The 27,267-nt window shown below is 41.3% G+C and overlaps 1 protein-coding gene across 9 annotated transcripts in view; it reads right to left on the reverse strand.

The window, feature by feature from the left end:
- Positions 1-27,267, reverse strand: part of ZNF236 (zinc finger protein 236) — a 192,993-nt gene that overhangs the window by 42,192 nt on the left and 123,534 nt on the right. For 8 of the 9 annotated variants that reach the window (XM_039521523.1, XM_039521529.1, XM_039521530.1 and 5 more), the window contains 5 exons: positions 25,464-25,609; positions 22,065-22,308; positions 19,959-20,138; positions 14,586-14,741; positions 3,455-3,642 (listed from right to left, as the gene is read on the reverse strand). In XM_039521523.1, the coding sequence (XP_039377457.1) occupies positions 3,455-3,642; positions 14,586-14,741; positions 19,959-20,138; positions 22,065-22,308; positions 25,464-25,609 (914 nt within the window). The remainder of the gene's footprint in view (positions 1-3,454; positions 3,643-14,585; positions 14,742-19,958; positions 20,139-22,064; positions 22,309-25,463; positions 25,610-27,267) is intronic. The other variant, XM_039521525.1, reaches the window with a different exon arrangement.

Consider the following 27,267-nt stretch of genomic DNA (forward strand, 5'->3'; position numbering starts at 1 on the left):
TAGTTCCGCAAAGACAGAAGCCAGCAGTGGTTTTCACATATTAAGATTGAAGGGAAATGTCAATCACAGAGGAGCTGGCTGTACACTTGGCCTATGTACAACACCTAAATGTAGTCACTGATATTAACATCTAACTTTCAAGGACAAAAAATGTAATTCAGCTAAAAATTATATGAAGAGGTAAGTTATTGCTAAATGTGCAGATGGTTCTGCTTTGCTACCAACCACTGAAGTCCTTTTTAATGTGAAGCAATAGGGATTTTTTCTTCATACTACTTGCTAATGCACCTTTAGCTCTATTGACATATTGAAAACGTTCCTAAACCATGGCTCATGAACCACATGCAGATAGTGTTGGAGAGCCAGATGGTCACATAGTGCTGGCGTGCAGTGCTTTTTCCAGCAGCTAATTTATTTTAAAAAGATAGTTACCAACTATAATAAATACGCTCCTATTATTTTCCACAAAAGAAACAGGTGTATTGACACAGAAATTATGTGGTCACAAATGGATGGACAACAGGTTCACAAGACAACATACTAAAAGTCTGGTCCACGTTACAAAATATTTTGGAGGCCTGGACCTAAAGTCACTGATTACTATGCACTAGCATTTTCAAGATGAAAATAAATATCTTATTTAAGTCTCTATAGGTTTATTCACATTCACAAATACTTGTTCCTAGAGGAAGGTACACTGTGAACCTTTACATATTTAGTCTTCCATCACTATGTCACACTGGTGTTTCTCCTACTAATTTTCCTAACTGGATATGAAATGGAAGAGGCCACTGGGATTTACTGTTAAAATTTCAAAAATGTGTTCTTGTATTGTGACTAATTTGTCTAATTTTGATTAAGCAGAAATCACATTTACAAACCCAGTGAACTGTCTCTTGTACAGCAGTGTTACAAGGAGGATAGGAGCAAGGAGCAGAGTTGTATATCCTACAACACATGGAAAGAAGTTTCTTGCCTTACAGCAACTGAGACTCTTTGACAGAATGTAGACAGTGTCAATCTCACTGTAGGTGTGCATGCAACTGACACACACCAGACCAGATTATACTCAATATGAGGGTTGCACAGGCATCCTTGTGCTCCCATCTGAGGGATATATGGCGGAGGGGTCAGGACACTTCCTCAGTTCCTTTGCAATTCAAAGCCCACATTGCAGACTACTCCGAAAAATGGGGATGGAGGGTTGATCACGGGACCACACTGATTACATCATCTCAAAGAACCACAGTTACTGTACGGTAAGTAACCATTCTTTTCTCTTCAAGTACATTGTGTGTCACTGTAAGTGACTAGCAAGCAGTCTCCTCCTCGGATGGTGGGAGTAAGAAACCACACAATCAAAAGCTATATCTACACTTATGATGGTGTGTAAAGACGACCCATCTAGCATGGGTGTAAGTAGCAGCATAGATGGCAATGCATGGCTTAGGTGAGCAGAGTGCCCTACCTACACAGCCAAGATATATAGCCTACACAACTCGGTACGTGCCCAAGCAGTGCTTCCCATGTCTGCACTGCTATTTTTATTGTCCCATTGCCTCAGCCTTTCTCCGCCACCGTGAAAGGCTACGGCAGCGAGGAGGTAGCAGGGAACAGCTCAGACAGTGATCTGCTGCTGGAGCCTCTCACTGTCATGTGTAGCTATACCCTGCAGTGTCAGGTGTGAACAGAGCCTGCCTTTCACTGCAGCATGTAGCTACACATGTAGTACCTGTATTCTATACACTGCCCTAACCAAAGATTGCAATCCCACTTTTGGTGTCTGCCCTGGCTATCATGTCAAGTGCATATTTTTTAAAAGATCAGAGTTACTCCACGTATTGCTTTGAAAATCTCTGAGATCAGCACATTTCTGAAGCAGGCCAACTATGTTGCCTGTGCTGTATTCAGCAGCGCTCCTTTTTGTTCTGCAAATTTGACACCATCAGCTCAGGATTAAACAAAGACTGTGAATGGCTTGCCAACTACAAAACCAGTTTCTCCTCCCTTGGTTTTCACACCTCAGCTGCTAGAAGAGGGCCTCATCCTCCCTGATTGAACTAACCTCGTTATCTCTAGCCTGCTTCTTGCTTGCATATATATACCTGCCCCTGGAAATTTCCACTACATGCATCCGACGAAGTGGGTATTCACTCACGAAAGCTCATGCTCCAAAACGTCTGTTAGTCTATAAGGACTCTTTGCTACTTTTACAGATCCAGACCAACACGGCTACCCCTCTGATACTATACCCATAATAAAGATAAGGATCCATCATGACCTAGAATGCACAGTGTGTTCAGAACAAAAATAAGCGGCACACCATGGTACCAGAAAAACAAGATAAAAAGCTAATTGGTTGAACCTAGTTTCAAATGAGGAATACGGTTCCTTTTACTGGTAATCAAGTAGGTTATAAAAAGATTGCTTTAGAAGTAGAACTTTGGAGAGCACACCTTCTGTATAAGGTGAATGTAACACTTCCGTATAGGACGGCTCTTTTTTGAAGATTGGTGTCAGATAGAACCTTCTTCCTGTACCATATTAATAAATTTGACTGACATTGGGTTATTTAGTCTCTTGACCAACTGACCATACAATTTATCAAAAATGGCATCATCTTCAATATCAAAAGTTTTGATAGGTTCAATACTGCAGTTGGTGACAGTGTAGATACTGTCAGTGACACCTGTTTGCTTGGTGCAGTCTTCTTTGCTGTCATCTTGGCATTACCTGCCTGCTGGATGGTGCAAATTTGACCAGTATGGGGGTACTCGAGCCTAGATCTTCTAGGTCTCATGTCACTCTCAGACTGTTCTAAGAGATGGAGCTTCAGGCTCACATATCTTGACCTTTAAGATGAGTAGAGAACGAAAGGCAAACCAAGCACCTGCTGCTTGGATGAATTATACCCCACAAAAACAGGCAACTGCTGTGTCCATCTTTAAAAAAAATTAGTCTGTCAAAGGATGCACAAGGCTTGAAGCCTAGAGGTTTTGACTCCACCATCTTGAGGTCTTTGTATAGAGGGGTATGTCCTGGGGGGATGAGGGGGAATGGGGATAGAGTGTTGTATAAGGGGATCAAATCAAAGAAATTCAATCTGGACAGGGATATGCAGTTGAAAATTAAAGAACTAAAAGCTGTTATAAAGATTGGTTCCATTTTGCTGCCACGGGCAGTAAGAGGAAACTCAGGGAGAGTCACGGGAACTCCTGCCTTCATGCCTTCCCATGGGAGCATGAGGCGGCATAAGCTGCAGCTCCACGTAAGAAATTTTGTAATGGTTCTAGGCAACAATGTGCATACTGTTAGCAGCAAAAATATCAATTGCATCTTCATCTACTGTGCGTAAGTGGTAAAAATTACTTTCTGAAAAAACATTCAGATACTCCAGTCCCTTGAGATTGTATTATTACTCTACCAGAAGAGCAGAACAGTAAATTGCACTAACCTGTGAAGTGATATTAAGTGTAACTGAATCAAGACCACTAGATAACATGCCCTGAGTATCAGCCAAGGTCAAGGTAACACTACCATCTCCTCCAACTCCTGACGAAGACATTACTAAGTTCTGAGCAGAAACTGTGGATTGAGACATGGGTGGTGTTGAAGGAAGATTTCCACTTGACGTATTAAGTTCTGCAAAAAATAAAGTATGAGCAACATTAAAAAAAGAAACATAAGCCTCAATCCTAACTACAGGGCTACTTTATTTTAGGTGAATAACTTGAGTGATAATTTCTTGCTTGCTAATTCTTTACTAAGACTTGGTGGCACTACTGCAGATCTTTCTCCTCTTTTAGTCAGAGAGGTGGCAAACAACAAGAAAAACAATGTATTTGTGTGAGAGCTTTGCACTGTGCTGCATGGACATGGGTCCATAACAAGCAGTATAACTGAAGACAAGTTTTCAATGTTAGGTAAACACTATGGAATACCCTACCACAGGAGATTAGAATGTGTCTTCATCTGATCACCTTCAGAACTCAGAGGAAAAACTCACCTTTTTCAAAAGTCTACTTACACCAGAAGCCAAGATGTCAACAAAATTTAAAGAAACACAAAGAAAGAAAATTCCACCACAAAACAAAAACCAGTAAAAGTGACCAAACATTAGGATAGCAAGAGCAGAGGCAGATCTTATTTTTCTGTATAAAAGGCTCAGATATCATGGTGAGATGTGTCCACTCTAATATAAAAATAATAAAATAATAATGTAATTCTGTAAACATAAGAACATAAGAACGGCCGTACCGGGTCAGACCAAAGGTCCATCTAGCCCAGTATCTGTCTACCGACAGTGGCCAATGCCAGGTGCCTCTGAGGGAGTGAACCTAACAGGCAATGATCAAGTGATCTCTCTCCTGCCATCCATCTCCATCCTCTGACGAACAGAGGCTAGGGACACCTCTGTTCGTCAATTAGTTAATGCATCTGTTTGCAGAACAGGCCCCAAAAATATAAACCTACATTAGAACACATTACAGTATATGAAAATAATAGAAATTTAGTGGCTTGAAATAGCCACTAGGTAGTTCCAACACCATCTATATAAACAAGCTGCCTAGTCATGAACCAATTTATTTTGAATCTGAAATAACTGATGATATGAGAAAGTCATCCTCAAGGCTGAAAACATTCTATTGGCTGCCACCTTCCTGAACAGTATGATGCACAGGTACTACTTATTAGTCTGCAGTGCACAGAATTATGTTTTAATACCTACTATTGTTAAGAGAAAGATTACTTTGTTCATGAAGTTTTAGACCTTAGATTTATTGAGAAAGTTCAGCCCTGTATGGTATAGACCTTTATCCTGATGTAACACCAATGAACGCTCCATGACAGAGTGTTCAGAAAATATTGGAATAATCTAAAAGCTGCACTGCCCACCATCTAAATCTAATGAATTCATTTATAACTATTCAGAGCCAGTTCAGACACTAAGGCAAAAGGAGATGTTACTTACCTTGTATAATGAGCCCCCCAACAATGCAGGACTCCACTGGAGGTGTGCACATGCACCTTGCACATTTGATTGGAGATTTTCAGCAGCAGTGCTCCTTCAGTGCATGTATGCACCTTAGCCATCTTCGTGCCCTGTACTGGGGATACTTAGGACTGATTGACAAACTATCCTCAAGTTCTTTTCTACCACAGAAGAGACTCTGCAGCTGAGGGGAAAGGAGGGCGGGTAGTCGAGCACCCATAGGGAGACATCTTGAAGAACTCCAGTTACTGTACAAAGTAAGTAACGTCTCCTTTTTCTTCGACTAGTATCCCTATGCATGCTCTACTTGAGGTGACTCTCGAGCAGTACCCTCTGAAGGAGATGGGCACTTCAGAACCCAGCCTAGAACTGCAGAACCAAATGTAGCATCTGTTCTAGAGGCATGCACCTAGGCCTAATGTGTTGAGAAAGTATGCCCGTGTAGCAGCTTTGTAGATTTCTGCAACAGGAACATCTTTCAGTATGGCAATGGACATAGATTGAAATGTAATAAAGTGGGCTATTACCCTAGTTGGACACGGCCCATTAGCAGCTGTATATCAGGAGAGGATGAAGATGGAAACCTATTTAGAAAGTATCTGGGAGAACACTACTGTTCATTTAGCTCTGTCTGTATAAGATATGCATAGTCTCAGCCCTGGTCTACACTACAGTGAGGTTGACAAACTGGTTTATGTCAACCTAACTACGGAAGTGTACACACTACAGCCTTGCTCCCACTGATGTAAGTGCCCTACTACACCAACATCATAACTCCACCTCCACAACTATTGGCTGTTATTCTTGTCAATTTCACGTTTCCATGTCCCAGCTGGGCTGCTGCCCGAGCTCCCCACACAGAGCCAAGCTGCCCCCAGAATCTGGGCTCCCCACTCCACACCAAGAATGTGGGTGCTGCTCTGGCTCTCAGATGGGAACCCAGCTGCACCTAGGCTCCCTGCTGGGAGTCTGGGGGGCTGCCCCGCTCCCACTAGGGAGTGGGGAGGCAAGAGCCCAGACGGCTTCCCTGCTTCCGGCAGGGAGGCGAGAGCCCAGGCAGGGCCACCAGGATCCCAGCAGGGAGCAAGGAACCAAGAGTGTGAGGGGGAGGACAGCTGATGGTGAGTGGGGAGCCAGGAGCCTGTGGGGCAGCCAGGCTCCTGGTAGCAAGCAGTGAGCAAAACTGAGAGCCCAGGCTCTCAGCTCCACAGACTGCCCCTCTTAGGTCAATGAAAGTACTCCTGTTGAGGATGTGCACCACCGACTTGGAGAGTAGTATAGACCTGAACCACCACAGTAATTATGTAAGATGTCTATGGAAAAGTTATGATTTGCTGAATATGATTATCCTATTTGTATGCATGCATCATTTTTGTATCTGAAGTTATGAATATTAACTATGTACCTGTATTTCAAATGTTTGCTCCTGTGGTAGCACCAAAAGTTATTTAGCCAGCACACTGTGAAGGAACTATCCAAGTTGAATGGCCCATCAAAGAACACAACTCACAATGAACCATGGAAGACACTTATCTACTTAATAGACTTTCCTGTGAACATTCTAACTAGGGTAGGAGTAATGGCCTCTGCTATGACTAAGCAAAGCAGGCATGGACATGTGACTTGCCCATGTGACTCCAAACTCCATCTTGTTACCTGCATTTTTCCACAAACTGGCTTTGTTTGAAAAAATGGGTTTCCCTCCACATGGCAGAAGCTATGAAAGGCCCTGGAGACATCTCCATTTTGTCTCTTTTCTAGTCTAAATCTCTGGACTATAGATTTATACTCACGGGAGCATTCTAACAAAAGGACTGAGGACCTTCCAATGATCTGGAAACAACCAGAGACTTAACAAGACAGCACTTTATTCCATCACTGCTACAAGCCTGATCCAAGAACCTTGTAATTATTGTATGTATTTGATTCCTTTAACCACTTTTAACTCTCACCTTTCTTTCTTTCTTTTTTTTTTTTATAAATAAACCTTTAGATATTAGATACTAAAGGACTGGCAACTGAATGATTACTGAGTAAGTTACACCTCTACCCCACTATAACGCTGTCCTCGGGAGCCAAAAAAATCTTACCGTGTTATAGGTGAAACGCGTTATATTGAACTTGCTTTGATCGGCTGGAGTGCGCAGCCCTGCCCCCTCCGCCTTCCCCGGAGTGGTGCTTTACCACGTTATATCCGAATTCATGTTAGATCGGGTCGCATTATATCGGGGTAGAGGTGTATATATTGACCTAGGCCAATGTGGCTGGTCCTTTGGGATCAGAAGAACCCTTTGTTGATTAAATTGGTTTTAAATAACCACTCATCATTAAGTCTAGTGTTTTTGGTGGTGATACAAGGACTGGAACACCTAAGGAGACTGTTTTTCTGACTTGTTAGCCGTTGTGGTGAAACATCAGTTTACTTCTGTTACTGGTCTAGTATATCTTGTGGAAGAATAACCACCAGTTTTGGGGGGTGTTTGCCCTATTTCTCAACAGTTTGTCCTGAATTTGTCACTCTCATTTGTGACTCACTGGGGCACAGTTACAAGCGGTATTTGCCAAAAAACATTTTCATGGAAAGATTTAGAAGCTGTGACAAAGTTCCTCCTCTACCTTGGTGGGTCCTGCACTTATTGGTGGATTGGATTACCTCAGAGATTCACCATGTGGGTCAGGAAACAGCCCAGAGATCTTCCCCTCTGGTAGAAGCCACAGTCTAGGTCAATTCCTTCTGTGTCTGATCAGGAGTTGGGAGGTTTGGGGGGAACCCGGGCCCACTCTCCACTCCAGGTTCCAGCCCAGGGCCCATGGACTGCTGCTGTCTAGAGTGCCTCCTGGTACAGCTGCGTGAAGCTACAACTCCCTGGGCTACTTCCCCATGGCCTCCTCCCAACACCTTCTTTATCCTCACTACAGGACCTTTCTCCTGGTGTCTGATAATGATTGTACTCCTCAGTCTTCCAGCAATACGTCTTCTCACTCAGCTCCTAGTGCCTCTTGCTCCCAGCTCCTCACATGCACACTACAAACTGAAGTGAGGTCCTTTTTAACTCAGGTGCCCTGATTAGCCAACCTGTCCTAATTGATTCTAGCAGTTTCTTCTTAATTGGCTCCAGGTGTCCTAATTAGCCTGCCTGCCTTAGTTGGTTCCAGCAAGTTCCCGATTATTTTGGAACTGCCCGTTACCTTACCCAGAGAAAAGGGATCTACTTAATCTGGGACTAATATATATGCCTTCTAACACTCTCTGTAGCCATCTGGCCTGACCCTGGCACAAAGCACACAAGAAGCTAATGGCTCTAAGGGAGATTTCATTAGAAAATTAAGAACTAAATTCAAACCCCATGTTCACACTTAGGAAGAGAGTTGATAACACTTCGACGAATCTGGAAGCTGAAGGATGAGCAAATACTGAAAAACCTTCCACAGGAGAATTAAATTCTGTGATGACTGCTAGGTGGACTTGAATGGAACCTAACAAGAGACCTCCTTTCTTCAGAGTGAATAGGTATTCCAAAATCTCCAAGATGGAGAATCAACAGGAGAGAGGTGATGGTAAGTGCATCAGTGGTAAAATCGCTTCCATTTCTGAAGGTAATTCATGGTACAGTAAATCCTCACTTAAAGTCATCCCATTTAACATTGTTTCATTGTTACGCTGCTGATCAATTAGAGAACATGCTCATTTAAAGTTACACAATGCTCCCTTGTAATGTTGTTTGGCAACCGCCTGCTTTGTCCACTGCTTACAGAAAGAGCAGCCCAATGCAACTAGCTGGTGGGGGCTTGGAACCAGGGTGGATGGCTGCCCCTCTATCAGCTCCCCGCTCCGCTAAGTTCCCTGTGCGCAGCTGCCCAGCAGGCTATCAATTGCCAGCAGTTCAGCTGTCCCTCCCCCAACTGCCATGTGCTGCTCCTGCCCTCTGCCTTGGAGCTGTTCCCGGGAGCCTCCTGCTTGTTGTGCAGGGGGAGAGCTAAGAGGGGGGCTAATGTCATGGTGTCCCCCTCCCCCCATCTCTATAGAGCAGGGACATCTGGGACACGACAGGGCTCAGGACAGAGAGAGCTTGCTGGCAGCAGCTGCTGTCTCAATTTGCTGATCTACTTAAAAAGGCAATGTACTTAGAATGGGGTCAGCATACTTAAAGGGGCAATATGCATCTCTTTGTCTCTCACAGGGTGCATGTCTCTGTCTGCCATGCTCTCTCCCTTCCCTCCATTTGTGCTGCCTTAACAGCTGGGGCTCAGCCGAGTGCTAGTTCATCAATTAGCACTAAGGCATTCCCTGGGAAATATCTCACCTTCTGATTCCACCACCTCCACCAAACTTCACTGCTGTGTACAGTATTAAATGGTTTGTTTAAAACTTAGTGTGTGTGTGTGTGTGTGTGTGTGTGTGTGTGTGTGTGTGTGTGTGTGTGTGTGTGTGTGTGTTATATAGTCTTTTGTCTGGTGAAAAAAATTTCCCTGGAACTTAACCCCGCCCATTTACATTAGTTCTTATGGGGAAATTGGATTCGCTTAACGTCGTATTTTTCAGGAACATGACTACAATGTTAAGTGAGGAGTTATTGTAGATTATTTTCTGCTATTCAAAAAGACTTCTTGATCCTCTCTAGAACAGGAGAGTTCTAATCCCGAAAGCCATCTAGGTACCAAGTCTTAAGCCAGAGAGCAACCAAGCTGGGGTGACAAATGTTCCCCAAATCCTAAGTGATGACTGGCTGGGAAAAGAGATAAAGAAGGGAAGGAAACTATACCTGTCTTGGCCAGGTTGATGCAATCAAAATGACCATGGCTTTGTCCTATTTGTGTAGAACGCTGAAGATTAGCAGCATTGGAGGGGAAGGTATATAGGAGACTCTTTGACCAGGAAAAGAAAAAGCGTGTCCCCAGGGAATGGTGACTGAGACACCTTCTCGAACAGAATTTTGCACATATGCGGTTGGCAGTACTGGAAAAAAGGTCTATTGTTTGGAAGATGCCAGGTAAGGAAAATCTGCTTTAGTATGGATCTCTCAAGTTCCCACTTGTGATCTGAGGTGAAGTGTTGGCTGAGGTCATCAGCAACAGTGTTTTGGCAGCTGTAAAAATAACCTGTTGAGATACAGGTATGGTGGACTATACATCAGTTCTATTACCCGAGTGCCTCAGAGCACAGAGAAGGGGATCTCAACCCCTGGTTGATTTATGTTGTACATACTGACCCTGTTTGTCATTAGACAAACAGAATGACCTTCTGGTAAGCAGATTGTACTGCCCTGAGCTCCAGAAAGTTGATATGTAAACTCCTGGGCGGACTATCTGCATGGGATAACATGGTCCCATAGAGGAGTCTCCCATTCTCAGGTGAATGCATCCAAAACTATTGTGACAGTAGGAGGCGGATAACTGAAGGGAATCCCTGAGCATACCTTGTCTGTATTCTTCCACCATTCAAGAAAGACTAGCACACGGCTGGGAATAAAGAGCAACTTGTTCTAACTCTCTCTGCTGGGAGGGTATAAACTGTCTTGAGCCAGGCTTTGAAGCAGGGTATATGTAAGCAGGCATGTAACGTGACAATGTACACACTGCCACATGACCGAAGAGCTTCAGGCATGATCTGGCAATGGTGTGGGGGCTTATTTGGACTTGAGCTATTAAGTATGTCAGAGCGAAAGACCTGCCTTCTGGCAGGCAGGCTATGGATGTCATGGCATCGAGAGTGGCCCCTATGAACTCCATCCTCCATAGAAGTAAGAGGGGTCCATTATGCAGTACCGAGGTGAAGGTGAAGCATGTGGAAGAGAGACATAGGAACACCCCTTGAGAAGCCAGCTATGTTGAAGTACAAACTGCTGTAAAGAAAGCTATTAAAATAGAGGTAACAAATTACTCTCCATTGGCAAAGCTCTGAGGCAACTACCATCATAACTTTTGTAAACACGCAGGGTGCAGAGCAGATGGGCTGCAAAGGACGACTCAATACTGACAGTGGTCCTGACCTATGATAAAGTGTAAGGCTCTCTTGTGAGAGGGCTGTATTGTGACATGAAAGTACATGTCCTGAAGGTCAAGGGTCACAAAACAGTCTCCTGAATCTAGGGATGGAATGATAGCAGCTAGCGTTACCATCATGAATCTCTGTACCGTGATGAAGGTATTCAGCATGCTGAGATTTAGAATTGGCTTCCACCTACTCTTCTTTTTGGAAATCAGAAAATAATTGGAATAGATCTCTTCCTCTATGTTAAGTCGGAACTTGTTCCATGGCTCCTATGTGGTGAAGGGAGAGAACCTCTCATGTCAGGAGAGGTTCATGAGCTGGATTCCTGAAAAGGGACCAGGAAGAGAGACAGGGAATGCAAGAGAATGAAGTTGCCCAATGTTATAACCTCTAAGAGCCATCTATCAGAAGAAATCTGCTTGCATGAGGTTCAGAAATGGGAGACAATCCCCAGAAGTTGGGAGGAAGGAAAGGGCAGAATAGTACAGCAGCAAATCTGGATCACGGAGATGTTTGTGACTCTCGACCAAGGCGTCAAAACAAACACTTTGTTGATGGTGGCTACTGAGTCAATCGTGGTGCAGCAGTTAAGAATTTCCCCCTCTGCATTCAGGGTTTCTTTTTAGGTGCTTCTGAGGTGCTGTGATATGTGGGAAACTGAGCTGATCAGGATCTCTACGCTGCCTGAGCCTGACTAAATCTCCTCTTGTTTGCAAGTGTATTTATGCCCAGCAAATGAAAGGTTGCCCTGAGTCCTTCAGAGAATGCAGAGACTTATCAGAGAACTTGAAAAATAATTTCAGATGATCAAAGGAAAGGTCCTCTACAATGTTCCAGACTTCACACGGAATTCCAGAGGATTGCAACCATGAGACTTGACACACGATTAGAGCTGTGGAGATGGATTTAACAGCACTTGCCAGCGGCATCGAGAGAGGGCTGTAAAGCTGTTCTGGATAGATGCCCTTCTGCAACAACTGCCTGAAACTGATCCCTAAGTTCCAAACTACTGGGTGGCAGGATGGCAACTGAATAGCGATTCTGACCAAAATATCTATGAGCTCATGGAACATTAGCCTTATCATAAGACGGTCTTCAAATGGTGCTGCCTGTGTCGTTCATTCACTGCATCCATAACCAATGAGTTAGGGGATGGGTGGGAAAATAAAAATTCTGAACCGCCAGCTGGAACTTAATACTTTTTGTCTGCCCTCTTAGCTATTAGAATGTCGGGGGGGGGGGGGGGGGAAGGGGGAGAGAAGTGAGGTGGCAGTAGCAGGGACCTGCCAAATTGTCTTAGCGGGTTTAACAATGTCTCGTTTATGAGGAGGGCTACCCATGATGAAGATAGCATAGCAAGGATGTCCAACAATTTAGGTTGAGTCTACTAGACTTCTTCCAGGGATATCTGAAGAGTGGCTGCCATTCTTTTCATCAAGCCTTGAAACTGAAGTTATCCACAGGACATGGAAGGAGCATAATAGCTTCATCCAGGAGGATCTGGAAATATTTGTCAGAGTAGCCTCATCAACTCTCCTGTTTTTCTAATGTTTCCTCATGAGGTGGGGATTGCTGTTGGAGAATGGAGGGAATCAGGGAATGAAGTCCCTGACATTCCCTGTGAGCGCTGGGTGCCTTGGAGAATTGTTGGCAGTATGCAGCCCAAGGGTCCCAATATGGCCATTGGAAATGAAGGCACATAAGGGAATGAGGCAGGCATCCAGGATTGTCATACTAAGGACGGTGCTGAGGAAGGCGAAGCTGCACGAGCCGTGAAATATCCCTCAATGTAGCATGTTCCAGACAGTGTGATCTAGACAGATAATCATAAGAACTCGAACAGAAATTTGAACATCTGAGAGCACTCATCTGAAAAGTTTAATGGAGGAGCAGATGAAGGAGGAATGATGATCTGTTTGTATGTATGTATGTATGTATGTATGTATGGACACATGGAAATCATGCAGTACAGGTGATAGGTGAGGTACTAGAGATAGCAGAGGATGCCATACCAGGAGTCTAACTGAGCTTAATAAAGGAGATGTAAGTTAATTGGAGACAAAAATACCTGGAAAATCTGAACTCCTGTGGTACTGGGTGAGGTTGCACAGGAACCTGATGGGCTGTGGACAAAGACGCCTGCTGTACTAAGGGCAGTGCCAGCAGCGTTGATATTCGCTAGGTACCAAAGACACAGCAAATGCTGCAGGCAATACCAACTTCTTCAGTGAGGAGTCCCTACAGTCTCTAGTACTTCAGTCATGCTTCGATGGTACCAGAGGCTTCAGTACCAATCATTGGGTACCATGTGATTTAAATGAGCTCAAGGACTGCAACTTAGAACCTTTGGTACTGAGATCTCTTGAACCTCCTTGGAAGCCTTTAAGGGGCATGGGGTCGCAAGTACAGCAGATCTCTTAGAACTATGCTCTTTCTAAGGAGTTTTAGTACTCCTTTTCATAGAAATCTTTCCCACCTCACTTGCAGGTCTACCGGAGGCTGATGGGGCAATATGGTCGCTTGGAGGCCACTGTATTGGTGGGGAGTCTCTGGGCCTGGACCTGAAGCCAGATGATGGGAGCACTCCATCATGAAGAGGTGAAGTTTAATCTCCCTACAGTGGCTCTTAAAACTAGTGCAGATTTTGCACTTTGAGAGCACATGTGTATTCCCAAGGCAGCGGATTCAGTGGGAGTGGCTGTCATTAACTGGGAAGGACTCCAAGCAAGTGAGGTAACATTTTAAAGCCTGGGGATGTAAGCATGCCCCAAAACATAAAAGGCTTCTGAAAATGGACACCCCTGTGCAAAGGGAAGTGGAGGCAGCAAGAGGCCAAAGCCTCGGCTAGTGGAAAAGATCCCAAAAGAAATAAAATGATTACCGTAACTATAAAAATAAAACTAAAAAAGCAACTAAGAGGCAGGCATCTGCACAAGCGAATACTACTGAACTCTCTGCCTCTGGCCACAGCAGCTGAGAAGGAATTGAGGACAGTTCATCTGTCGCAACGAGGATGGGTAGGGCGCATGCGCAAGCCAAACAGCACTGCTGTCAACAATCGCCAATGGAAGGTGCATGTGTATTTCAAGTGGAGCACCCAGAAGGATGCTCTCAAAGAAGAACTGCCTGCTTATAATTACAAAGGACCTGCATCCACTAGGGGAAAGGAAAGCAACAGGGACCTGCCACACCAGAAACAGTCAGTAAATTTCACTTTTCTTATAGGAGTATGAAGTATGAACTGCTTCATATTTACAAAACAATGTGATAAGTCCTATGGGAAATTTGAATCATGACCCTTTTATCACTGTTCCTTGGCCACATGACAGGTTCCCTAACGCCTCCAATTTAATAGGAAACCTCTGTGCATTATTCCTTTAACTATCTCAGTGCAACAGTTTTAGATGCACTCCCTTGTTCTCCCTTGCTCCCTGTCCTGTGGGGATGAACATGAGTGAGTCAGGTGAGAGAACAAACAAAATCTTGAGCTTTGTAATCAGAGAACTAAATGAATTTAACATTTTAGATTTACTGAACTGGCCCAGCAACTATTTTTCCACACAGAAAGTTATTTCTCTTATGAAATCAATTAGTGCTTACCTGAAGCGTTCAGTGATGTACCCTGAGACAGAAGTTGATCATTGCTTATAGTTAACGTAGCACCTGTTGATTGATTGCTAATTGATGGTGTTGTCAGTCGTAAACTCCCATTCAACTCATTACTTCCAGAAGAATTATGCTGAATAAGATCTTGACCTAAAAGAGAAATTCTTCTATGACATCTGGAAACTCCAGAAAGCAATTTTTCTGCTAATGTACTTAGTTCAAACAAGTTCTCATTAAAAAGTACTAGGACAAATAGTACATCCAATCAAAAGGATTAATTTTGTACTTGGGGCAATATTAGTAAGGAAGATTATGAAATTGTGGATTTTTTTTTGAAGTATACTCCACTACTGTAGGAATATTTTTAAAAGGAGCAGTATCAAGTGTTTTATTACATATCAAAAACACAAGACAATTCCAGCTAAATGTGCAAGTTTCCTCAATTTATTAAAATGTAATTGAAATAAATCTATATTACGAAACTGATTTACAGAAAGGTGAAATATCATCAGAAAATGAAGAGACAGTTCATTAGTGCCTGGGAACATAAATAAATTGGTTTGCACAAGTGAAGATTTTCAGATACCAGGCAGACAAATTTTTGTACACTTAACTACTGAGCTCACTAATATTTAGATATTCATGAGCAAACATGAAGTCTCATTTAGTTAGGCCCATGAAATGTACTAATGAAGCCATGAGACCCAGTACCCGGATCCAGAGCTTAATTGTTGAAAATCTGTCCTTTGATAAAACAGGAACTAACCTGTTCTGTAACTGTTGTTCTTCAAGATATGGTGCTCATGGTCATTCCGCTACAGGTCTGTGTGCCCAGAGCACCACAGCTGGAGATTTTCCCCTTAGTGAGACCCATCAGGGTGGTGCATGTGCCCCCTGTTGCCTCATACTGCTGTGCATGGTATAAAGCAGGGGTCCCCAACATGGTCCGCCAAGGCGTCTAAGTGCGCCCGCGTACTGGCTGGTGGCCAAGCATCCGCCAAAATGCCGCCGCCAAGCTGCATCATCCAGAGGTGTCGCTGCCGAAATGCCGCTGATTGACATTGCTGCTTGTCGGCAGAATTTCGACGGATGCTCGTCCGCCACCACGGTCCTCCGTGGCTCGTTGTCTGGCGCCTGCCAGATGAAAAAGTTTGGGGACCAGTGGTGTAAAGGATGGAGCCGTCCTCAACAATGCTTAGTTCCTTTTTACTGGACAGACTCCAATATAAAGGGGAAGGGGATGGGCATCATGGAATGGATATGTGCATGCTTCTCAAAGAGCAACAGTTAAACAACAGGTTAGTAACTATTTTTTCTTCTTCAAGTGATTGCACATGTCCATTCTACTTCACAAGCAGTTCAGTTTGGAAGTGGGATCGGAGTCTACCTGAACAATAATGGGAGGACTATTCATCCAAGTTTGGCATCATCTCTGGAATGTTGATACGGCATAATGAGGTGCAAAGGAACACACTAATGACCAAGTTGCAGCTCTACAAATGTCTTGTACAGGCACCAGATCTGTTACACTGGTAATGTTGTAGCACATTCTTATACAGGAGGAGATTCATGACGAGTTTCTCTGAGTTGAGACCGGAAGAACCTTCATCCTGTCTTCAAATGCCACAAACACTTGTGATGACTACCTAAATGGTCTAGTCCTGTCCAAGTAAAAAGCTAATGCCCTCATGGAGTATGCAGTCTCGCCTCACTCTTATGAGAATAGGGTTTAGGAAAGAAATTTGGTTAGTATATTGCTTGATTAATTAGAAGTGAGAGACTAATTTTGTCAGAATTTTCAGATGTGGACTAAGTATAGATTGCCCTTGTAAAATACTGTATAAAGTGAGCCAGCTACTGAGGCTTGTAACTCTAGCACCCTTCTCACAGAGTTAACCGCCATCAAAAAAAGCTACTTTCACTAACAGAAGTAACAAACAGGTAAGCAGCGGTTCAAAAAGTGGACCCATACACTTTGTTAACACCAGATTTCAGTCCCAAGAGGGACAGGATCCTCTGCTTGGGGTTATAACCACTCCAGTCCCTTTAAGAATTTGAGTGACATTGGATTGGAGAAAACCAAGTGATGAGCAACTGGAGGGTGGAAAGTGAAGACAGCTGCTAGGTGAACCCTGATAGATCTAATGCTGTTTCAGGTTAAATAAAATAGTCCAGAACAAGCTATACAGAAGCCCAGTCTGGTGAACCTCCTTTCTGCTATGACTACAAGGAACTTAAGGAGAACTTAAATAGGTAACTGTACATAGCAGAAAGCTTTCTGCTATTCAGGAGGATGTTTTGTACATCCTTTGAACAGAACTCCTGAGATGTTAATCATGAAGCATCCAGGCCACAAGATGAAGAGCATCTGGGTTGGGATGAAGTGAGTGACCACAGTCCTGTGCGATTTGGTCTGGTTCTGGAGGAAGTGTAAAAGAAGCCCTAGTTGAGAGGCTCAACAGACTGGAGAACCAATGCTGGCAAGCCCACACCAGTGCTATGAGGATCTCACAAGCATGATCCTGCTTGATTCTAAGCAACACTCTGGTAGGGAGCAAAACCAGAGGGTAAGCATACATTAGCTTGTCTTTCCAGAGTAATAGGAAAGCTTCTCTCAGAGACCCTTGAATGTGATCTGCTCTAGAACCAAAAAAATTTCCTGTTGTGATAAGTTGCAAACAGGAGTATGCGAGGAACGCCCCAGGTTTGAAAAATCAGTCTTACTAGATCTGGACAAAGAGACTACTCATGATCTCTGTGGAAGATTTGCTCAAGGAGTCTGCCAGACTGTACTGAACACCAACGTGGGACACTGAGGTGAATCATGTTGGTGATACAAAACTCTAAAGTTGTATCATCTCTTGATGATCTGATCTGGCCCCTTCCTGTCAGTTCACATACAACATTGCTGCTGTGTTGTCCATAAGGACAAGAAGAGTCTTTTTCTTGATGTGGAGAGAAAAGCCTGACAGGCAAGATGAATGACTCAACTCTCTTATGTTTTTGGACAGCTAAATCTTAATGAGATCAAAGACCTTGAGTCTGTAGATTCCTCAGGTGGGCTCCCAACCAAGAGAAGTGTCTGTAACCAGAGTCAATATGGTTGTGCAGACATGAACAGAACTCCAATATATACATTTGTTGGATCCATCCACCAATTCGTGGTGGCTACAATTCCTATGGTCATTCGAACCAGCATATCTAGTGATAAGTTGTAGAGTACATTGAAATCACTCACCGATGCAACTTCCTTAAAATAACTTTTGGCATGCTGAACCACATATGTACATGAGGCCATGTGATACAGTAGTCTGAGGCAGTTCCTTACAGTTGTGACTAGATGGACCTTCAGGTCCAATACAATGACTAACATCGTCTGGAATCTGGTTTGCGGGAGGAAAGCTCTGGCTACAGTAGAATCCAAGACTACTCCTATAAACAATATTCTCTGAACAGGAGAAAGACTAATTTGTCTTCATTGATAAGCAGTCCCACAACTCTAAAGATGGACTAGATCTTGGACACACGGAATTCTACCTGGCTCTTGGAGAGACCTCTCACCAATCTGTCATCCAGATATGGAAATACTTGTACTCCTGTTTTCCTTAGGAATGCAACCACCATCCCCATGTATTTTGTAAATACTCTAGGGGCCACAGATAGGTCAAAAGGCAGGACTGTGGCCTGATAATGGGAGTTATTTACCATAAATCTTACAAATCGCATGTGGCTTTGATGGATAGCCACATGGGAATGTGTGTCTCAAACTCAAGGGCAGCGTACTAGTCCCCAGGAAGGGAATAATGGATGCTAGGGTCACCATGCAAAATTTTGTTTTCTTTATATATTTTGTTCAGCTCTTGGCAGTTCTAATACGAGTCTACAACCTCCTTTTGACTCTGGAATTTGAATGCAGAATGAATAAAACTCTTTCCTTCTGTGGAGAGAAGGGACCTCTTCTATAGCTCCCAACAGGAGAGCCTGTACCTCCCAACAGGTGGACCTCCTCACGAGAGTAATCCCGGAAAAGGGATTGGGGGGAAGGACGGGAGTGAGGTATAGAAAAAAACTGGACGATGTAGCCTAACTCCACACTGCTTAGGACCTATTGATCTGTGGTAATATGGGTACAAGCTAGGATAACCTGTTGGAAAAAACAGGGATAGGAACTGGTGTCAGGCAAACTTGGAAGCTATCCTCGACAAGGCAGTCAAACAGATTGCTTGGCATTTCCAGGCTGTCTAGAAGAGCTTATTGAAGACAAAAAAGTGAGGATGGTGGCATCTGCTCTGATGACTTTTCCCTTTCCTCCTAGACAGGTTGCGTAATGATAAAGGATGCGTAGTACTGGAATGACTGACGATGGAATTGCTTCTTTTTAGAGAGTGGAGTATAAATCCCCAAAGCTTTCAGACATAACCACAGAGTTCTTGAGACTGTGAAGACGATGGTTGGTGCCTCAAAAAGAAGATTCTGAATAGTCTCTTGGACCTCCTGTGGAAGACCCGATGATTGAAGCACAAACAACAATACACTGTTATTACAGATGCTCTGGCTCTGGGCTGCAGAGTCTGGACCATCCAAAGCAGCCTGTAGCGAGGTCCTAGCCAGCAGGTTACCCTCTTCCAATACTGGCCTCCTCCGGTAACTTGTCCACAAACTTAAGAACATTGTCCTAGAGGAAGAAATCTTATCTAGGCAGCAAGGCTTGTTGGTTTGAGATACGTATTTCCAGGCCAGTAGAAGAACATTTTTTTCCCCTCCAGCTTGAAATGCAGACATACCCAGAGACTGAAAAAGCAAAATAGCTATAGTAATATAATAAAGGAGGGGACAGAGTCTAATATGACCATCATCAAAGCAATGCTATTCACCATTAAAAAAAAAAAAAAGATTTGTGAAAGCTATCTTTAGTCTTGGAGAATCTAAAATACTTCAAACTAAAGCCATGTCTGCACTAGGAGTGCTTTACGAGTAACGGTGTACAGTATATTATCCCAGCAAAGCACTTCTAGCATACACACAGCTATACCAGCAAAGCCATACTAGGTGTAAGTATAGTAAAACCAGCCCACACAAACAAAACAAGATTCATCAGTGAAGGCACAGCTTTGGCCAGTAGAGCTGCAACTATGCTAGGGACTTTCTCCAGCATAGCTATGTCAGTCAGGGATGACATTCTTTACATCCCTGACAACATAGCTAAGCCAGCAGAGGTCTATAGTGTAGATATAGCCTTAGGCTAAACTTGCAGGCAGTGGAAACAAATGATTTCACCCTCTAATAAAGTTATCCAGCAAATGTTATCGTATAGCTAGCATTTTGGATGGGAACTAAGAATGATTGACCAGTGATAAAAATACTAACCAGATATGGTGAGGGTAATTTCTTGCGGGCTTCCTGATGAGTTTGTAGTGGTGGAACCAGCAGCATGAGCTAGAACTTGACTCAAACTTGAGTTATTTATGGTCAATGTTATCTCATGCTGACCATTCGAAGTGGACACCATACCCTGTGAGGTCATCACTTGAGAGAGATCTTGTGCACCTAAAATATAAGTTGGGAGGGGGAAAAAAAAAATACATGACAGTACTTTTTTTGTATAATTAATACAGATCTTTAAAAAAATATTTGTAAACAACCAATAAAATCTTGGCCTTTACAACAATACTAAACCGTTTAAAGTTGTGTTTTGAATAAGATGTTGTTGATAACCAATCTTTACTTTCCCAAACTTTTAGATCTTTTTGGTAACCAGTCTTTGTGCTGCAAGTTATAGTACACAGCTATAATTATATAAAAATACAACTCTGCAAGATACAATGACAAGCTTATTTTATTGTAGCTGGACAGCTAATGACAGCTATAGTTTTAGTACCTCTATTCTAAAACCCATTTTCAATTTTTCCAATTTCAAATGCTTTCACCAATGTTTTCTAGGCAGTTCTTTGCTAAGAGATTGCATGAATTTTCAAAAATAAAACAAAAACAGCTGGGCTTTTTTTGAGAATGAAAAAAAAAGTGAAAAACCACCCACACTAACCTCAACAGCTGTATCAAAACAACTGGAGGTACAAAGTTGTAGTTTGACAGGGAAACCACCCCCACTAAGACATGACTTTGAATATACTGGGGAAAATCAGACTTATTTTTCCAAAATTTGTCATGAACCTTCAGAACTACACTTTGTGTATAAACAGTACTTAACAACTACTAACCAACATTCCAAATCAAATGAGGTTACACCGCACATAGCTAAAAGGTTACTCTGGCTGTTTTCATTCTATGCTTTTAGTTCATTCAGGATAATACAGTTACTGAGGGACAATCTACACTCATTCCTTTATTTGCTTTCTACAACCAACCCTCTGTATAACTTTTCATGAGTGATGTACCCGAATATTTGGATTCTAATATCTAAACTGTATCATTACATGTATTTAAATTTGGGTTATTGCAGATTATGTACTATATGTATCTTATGAGTTTTTAAACCAACTTTGTATTTGTGGATAATCCAAGCACTATACCCAGATGTACAGACAATCTTTTCTCAACCTGTGTATTACATAGTTTTAACATTAGCTTTAATACAATTTTTAAATCTGTTCTTATCAGTTTAATTATTGAGGATAAACATGCAATTCTAAAATTATAGAAAAAATGTGTATTACATGAGAAAAAGTATGTGATCATGTAGACTTCAAAACACACAGTCAATCAGTTAAGTTGTAACTAAAGCTGGTTGAAAATTTTCCAACAGAAAAAGATTTCCATCAAAAATAAAATTGAAATGTTTTGTGGGAAGATATTAATTTCATGAAAACTTTATTTCATCAAAGTTCAAATGGCTAGTTTTGATCAGGTCAAAACATTTTGTTTCAACTTTTATGATATTATACATTAAAATACAATATATCAAAACAAAGTTTGAAAGTTTTTACCTTATTGAAACTAAATGTTTTGATAACATCAAAACGAAATGTTTCAGCATATTTTATTTCATGAAAAATTCTGAGATTTCGACTGTTCATCCCAATTCAGAATGGAAACAAATTTTGAAATCTCATTTTCTATGAGACAGAAATTTATGTGCTTAGCTATGCAGCCTCTATGTTTTCTCAAACTAGTATTGTTGATGAAACTGTTGTTAACATTTTAGTAACTAATTTGCAAATACAATCACAAAATTAGAGGTCAAAGTGTGCCTGGAAAATACGAGTAAATTTTTAAAAATCAGGCCCCAGATGTTTATGTTGTACAAACAGAACTCTCTTTATGGAGTTGTGTATTTTATCATCAAACTTAAAGCAGCAATGCATTTAATATCAATATAAATTTAATTTATTTAATGAAGTCCAGAGGGATAAGAGCAAGTTAACCAATACAAAGATTTCTATCCATAAATGATTTAAGAATTATGGCCAAAAAAAAATAAAAGGCAAGAGAAAAGGGGCTATTAACACTTCTTACCATTACTGTTAGTTGATAACACAGAGTCTTGCTCAGACAGTGGTCCTATCGTCATATTAGCTGAAGATGTAACTGTTGGCTGTAAAGACAAGCCTGATATGGGCTGGATAACCACATTAGCTGGCACCGTGCTGTCTGTTGTCTGGAGGGAGTTGTTCTGTGGAGCCATACTGGGATCCCCAGTTAGATGCTGGGCAAGTAAGTTACTCTGCTGTAATGTCTGCTGTAAAATACTGGGATCAATCTGAAAACCAAGAGAGTCAGATATGGATAAGTAAAGTTAATATAAACCAGAATTCCAGGTGACAGTCTTAAAATGCCTTTAATTCCCTCTGCCTTTTTAAACATCAACCTTTCCTTTTGATCTGGACCTTGCCATACTTACAGGTCGCTTATGAAATCTGGTGCAGAATGCAGCTGATGACTTGTTACGCAATGATATAGGATTAAAAAACCTAACACCAGTTCCTAAGCAATTACCTTGGCTTCCTAGTTGTTTTTAATCCAATTCAAAGAGTTGCCTATGAACTACTAAAGTCATAAATGGTTTGGGCCCTGGCTAAGAGTGCGCCTCTTTCTCCAGGTCTGCCACAGCAATTGAGATCAGCAAGTTTGAGCAACTGTAACAATCATTAGATTAAAACATGAGGGGACTAGTTGCAGGATGTTCTTCTTGTTGGAACTTGGTATTTCCTCTGTATTGCCTTTAAGACACTTTCCTCAGTCCTTTGACAGAGAAGGTGAAATGGAGTAGAGGAAAAGGGTGGACCGACAGTAGGAATAACTTATTTTTCCATCCTTGCTAGAGTTATTATATACTTACTTTTGTGTTTTATTAAATTATGTACATCCACCCTCAAGCTTTATAAATTGGTATCTTAGATAACTTTCAAAATTTACTTTTTTATATTTATATTGATGTTTTGATAACATCAAAATGAAATGTTTCAGCATATTTTTTTTATTTTAGGGCTGTCAAGCGATTAAAAAGATTAATTGCAATTAATCGTGTGATTAAAAAGATTAATCGCGATTAATTGCGCTGTTAAACAATATAATACCATTTATTTAAATACTTTTGGATGTTTTCTACATTTCAAATATATTACTTTCAATTACAACACAGACTACAAAGTGTACCGTGCTCACTTTATATTTATTACAAATATTTGTACTGTAAAAAAAGAAATAGTATTTTTCAATTCACCTAAGACAAGTACTGTAGTGCAATCTCCTTATCACGAAAGTTGAACCTACAAATGTAGAATTATGTACAAAAAAATCTGCATTCAAAAATAAAACAGACAATGTAAAATTTTAGAGCCTACAAGTCCACTCAGTCCTACTTCAGCCATTCGCTCAGACAAACAAGTTTGGTTACAGTTTGCAGGAGATAATGCTGCCCACATCTTGTTTATAATGTCACCTGAAAGTGAGAACAGGGCTTCACATGGCACTGTTGTAGCCAGTGTCACAAGATATTTATGTGCCAGATGCGCTAAGGATTCTTATGTCCCTTCATGGTTCAACAACCATTCCAGAGGACACACGTTCATGCTGACCATAAGTTCTGCTCGATAACGATCCAAAGCAGTGCGGACCAAGAATGTTCATTTTCATCATCTGAGCCAGATACCACCAGAAGAAGACTGATTTTCTTTTTCCGGGTTCTGTAGTTTCCGCATCTGAGTATTGCTCTTTTAAGACTTCTGAAAGCAGGCTCCACACCTCGACCCTCTGACATTTTGGATGGCACTTCAGATTCTTAAACCTTGAGTTGAGTATTCTAGATATTTTTAGAAATCTCACATTGATGTACCTTCTTTGCATTTTGTCAAATCTGCTGTGAAAGTGTTCTCAAAACGAACATGTGGTGTGTCATCTGAGACTGCTATAACATGAAATATATGGTAGAATGTGAGTACGACAGAAGAGGATACATACAATTCTCACCCAAGGAGTTCAGTCATAAATTTAATTAATGCATTATTTTTTAACGAGCATCATCAGCATGGAAGCATGTCCTCTGGAATAGTGGCTGAACATAAAGAGGCAAACAAATGTTTAGCATATCTGGCACATAAATACCTTGCAACGCTGGCTACAAAAGTGCCATGAGAATGTCCGTTCTCAGTTTCAGGTGACAATGTAAATAAGAAGCAGGCAGCAGTATCTCCCGTAAATATAAAGAAACTTATTTGTCTTAGCGATCAGTTGAACGAGAAGTATGACTGAGTGGACTTGTAGGTTCTAAAGTTTTACATTGTTTTGTTTTTGAGTGCAGTTATGTAACAAAAAAAAGCTACATTTGTAAGATACACTTTCATGATAAAGAGATTGCACTAGAGTACTTGTCTGAGGTGAACTGAAAAATACTCTCTATTATTTTTACAGTGGAAATATTTGTAATAAAAATACTATAAAGTGAGCACTGTACACTTAATATTCTATGTTGTAACTGAAATCAATATATTTGAAAATGTAGAAAAACATCCAAAATATTTAATAAATTTCAATTGGTATTCTATTGTTTAGCAGCACGATTTTTTTTTGGGTTAATCACACAAGTTAACTGCAATTAATCAACAGCCCTAGTTTATTTATATATACACTGTATTTAAGGATATGTAATTCAGATTTACATATGGGAGTTCTTGTTGTATGTTTAAAACCAATAAAACTACACCAAGTCCATTTTCCCCACAGTGTGTTCAAAGTAAGCACTGAAAAGTGGTTGAAGCCAAGAATTTTCTCTTCCTTTTTTTAAACAAACATTTCTTCTGGATTATGTTCACAACTTTGTTGTCAAAAAATTAAACAACAAATCTAGAGATGGAGGGTGCTGATCAGTGCCAGCTTTAGGACGTGCAGGGCCCGATTTGAAAGAGCTGCCACCGAACTGCCGCTGAAGACGGCGGCAGTTCGGCAGCAGCTCAATTGGTTGCTGCTGTTTCCGGCAGCACTTTGGCAGAGGGTGCGGGGGCCCTCTTAGGCGCAGGGCCCGATTCCCGGGAATCGGGGGAATTGCCCTAAAGCCGGCCTTGGTGTTGATATAATGCATTTTTCCTGCATTAAACAGGAGAGCACTCCGTGAAAGACTGTAAACAGGAGGAAAATTTGAACTAAAGTGCTTTGGAAAACCAATGTTTTTAACGGATAAAAAGCAAGTTATAAAATTTGCATAAAATTTTCAGAAAAAAGGCCACGGAAAACCAGAAACTCTAAGTTTTATTTTCAACACACACTCATATATACAAACAAAATATTTTTAATACTGTACAACATGGAATAATTACACACTATACAGTGAAGTGAAGTCAATAGGGCTCTGCCAGGGCACAGGTAGTCTACACACAACACTCCATCCACTCTTATTAATAGAAATTAACAGTAACCTACCTGTAATGTGATGTTGTTAATACTGGCAGCATCTATTCCAGAAATTTGAACATTCTGCCCAACCAGATTAGTAGCAAGCTGTAACTGTATGCCTTCAAGGGTGGCCAAGCTACCATCTGTCAAGGACACAGTTAAGTCACCTCCAGCTACCAAAGAAAATAGTCATATTATAATTTTTTCTTTATCATTATTGGTCTCCTTTTTATCCAGTTTTTTTTAAATGAAATCATTCTGAAATATCTAAGTATTTGCAATTCTGTCAACCAAGAAAAATAAATTAGAGTCAAGTAGTCAACGGTCCATTTTTTAAATTTAAAACAAATATGCATAATGCGTTTAGAGGAAAAAAAATCCAAGTATTTAAGCAGTGACCAGCTTCTTTCATAAAGTAGAATAGTTTCAGAATGACTTTGGAATTCTAGACACAAAGGTCCAAATATTTCAATATTTTCAGCTTTTGAACATACACCCTCTCTGGATGTACGGGCGAGTCTCATCTTACGCGGGGGTTCCGTTCCGTAGTTAGCGCGTAAAGCGAAAACCATGTATAGTCAATATTACATAGAGTTGAATGGCGGGTGGAATCGCTCACACTACAGGTACAGTATTAAAATTGTTATTTTTCTCTTCCTCCCCCCCCCCCCCCTCCGGACCACATAAAGCTGAAATCGTGCATGTTAAATGAGCGTAAGATTCAACAGACCTGTATCTTTTAAAAACTATACAATACATAAAAAATGTCCTTTCAAAAGTCACATAAGAACCATTTTAACAGCCAGATGGACTGCCATCTGTTCTGCTTTCCCTATTTTCAATCTTTGTGCTGCCAGAAAGATAAATTTGCTCCCACTACATCTACAGGAAATACTTGTGGAGTACGAGGCAACCTGCAGCACCAGGGGTTCGTGAGGTTATTTCATGGGTGGGGTCGTGAGCTGTCAGCCTCCACCCCAAACCCCACTTTGCATCCAGCATTTATAATGGTGTTAAATATATAAAAAAGTGTTTTGAATTTAGAATGGGGGGGTCACACTCAGAGGCTTGCTATGTGAAAGGGGTCACCAGTACAAAAGTTTGAGAACCACTGGCTTAAAAGGTTCATTACTCCATTCTGAGGTATATGAATATTCTGAAGGCCCCTCTTTCCACTCAAGCAAAACTCGAAAGGATGTAAAACTCCCACGAATTGAACCTGCCAATTAATATTTACCAATATTGTGTGAACTGAAACCAGTCAGTTTCACCGAGTTCTATGCAACAGGCTAAGATCCAACCAGACAGGCTAAAATGATGGTGGTTACAACTTGATGGATATGTTAAGCATTTAAGAAAATGGAAGTAAATTTGTGGTAAGTCCTTGCTTATAAAGAAGGTTTAATGGGCAAAATTTTCAAAAGTGCCTTAGATGCCTAAGTCTCATTTTCAAAAATGCTTAGGACGCTAGCATCATTTATTTCCAATAAGACTTAGACTCCTAAGTGTCCAAGTCGCTTATGAAAATATTATCCTATACTTATGTTAATTTCTTCTGCATTGCTCACTGTAATATTTTTGTTAATTTTTGCTTTGAACAATTAACTGTAGGGAGGGATCTGTGTAACTGTAAAAGTTCTGTATTTTAAATGTTGTTTTCTTCATATCCTCAACTAACGTAAATGAATTTTCCTTTCTTTATAACCTAACGCTTAAGGTTAAAAAAATATATTTTTAAAATGAACGGTGTACATAAAACACTAATTTTCTCTTATTTTACAGGAAAGAGCAATAGAATTTAATTAAAATAAACCGGAATGTGGAATCTCTA

Source organism: Mauremys reevesii, linkage group 2 (genome assembly GCF_016161935.1).
Source record: "Mauremys reevesii isolate NIE-2019 linkage group 2, ASM1616193v1, whole genome shotgun sequence".
NCBI lineage: Eukaryota > Metazoa > Chordata > Testudines > Geoemydidae > Mauremys > Mauremys reevesii.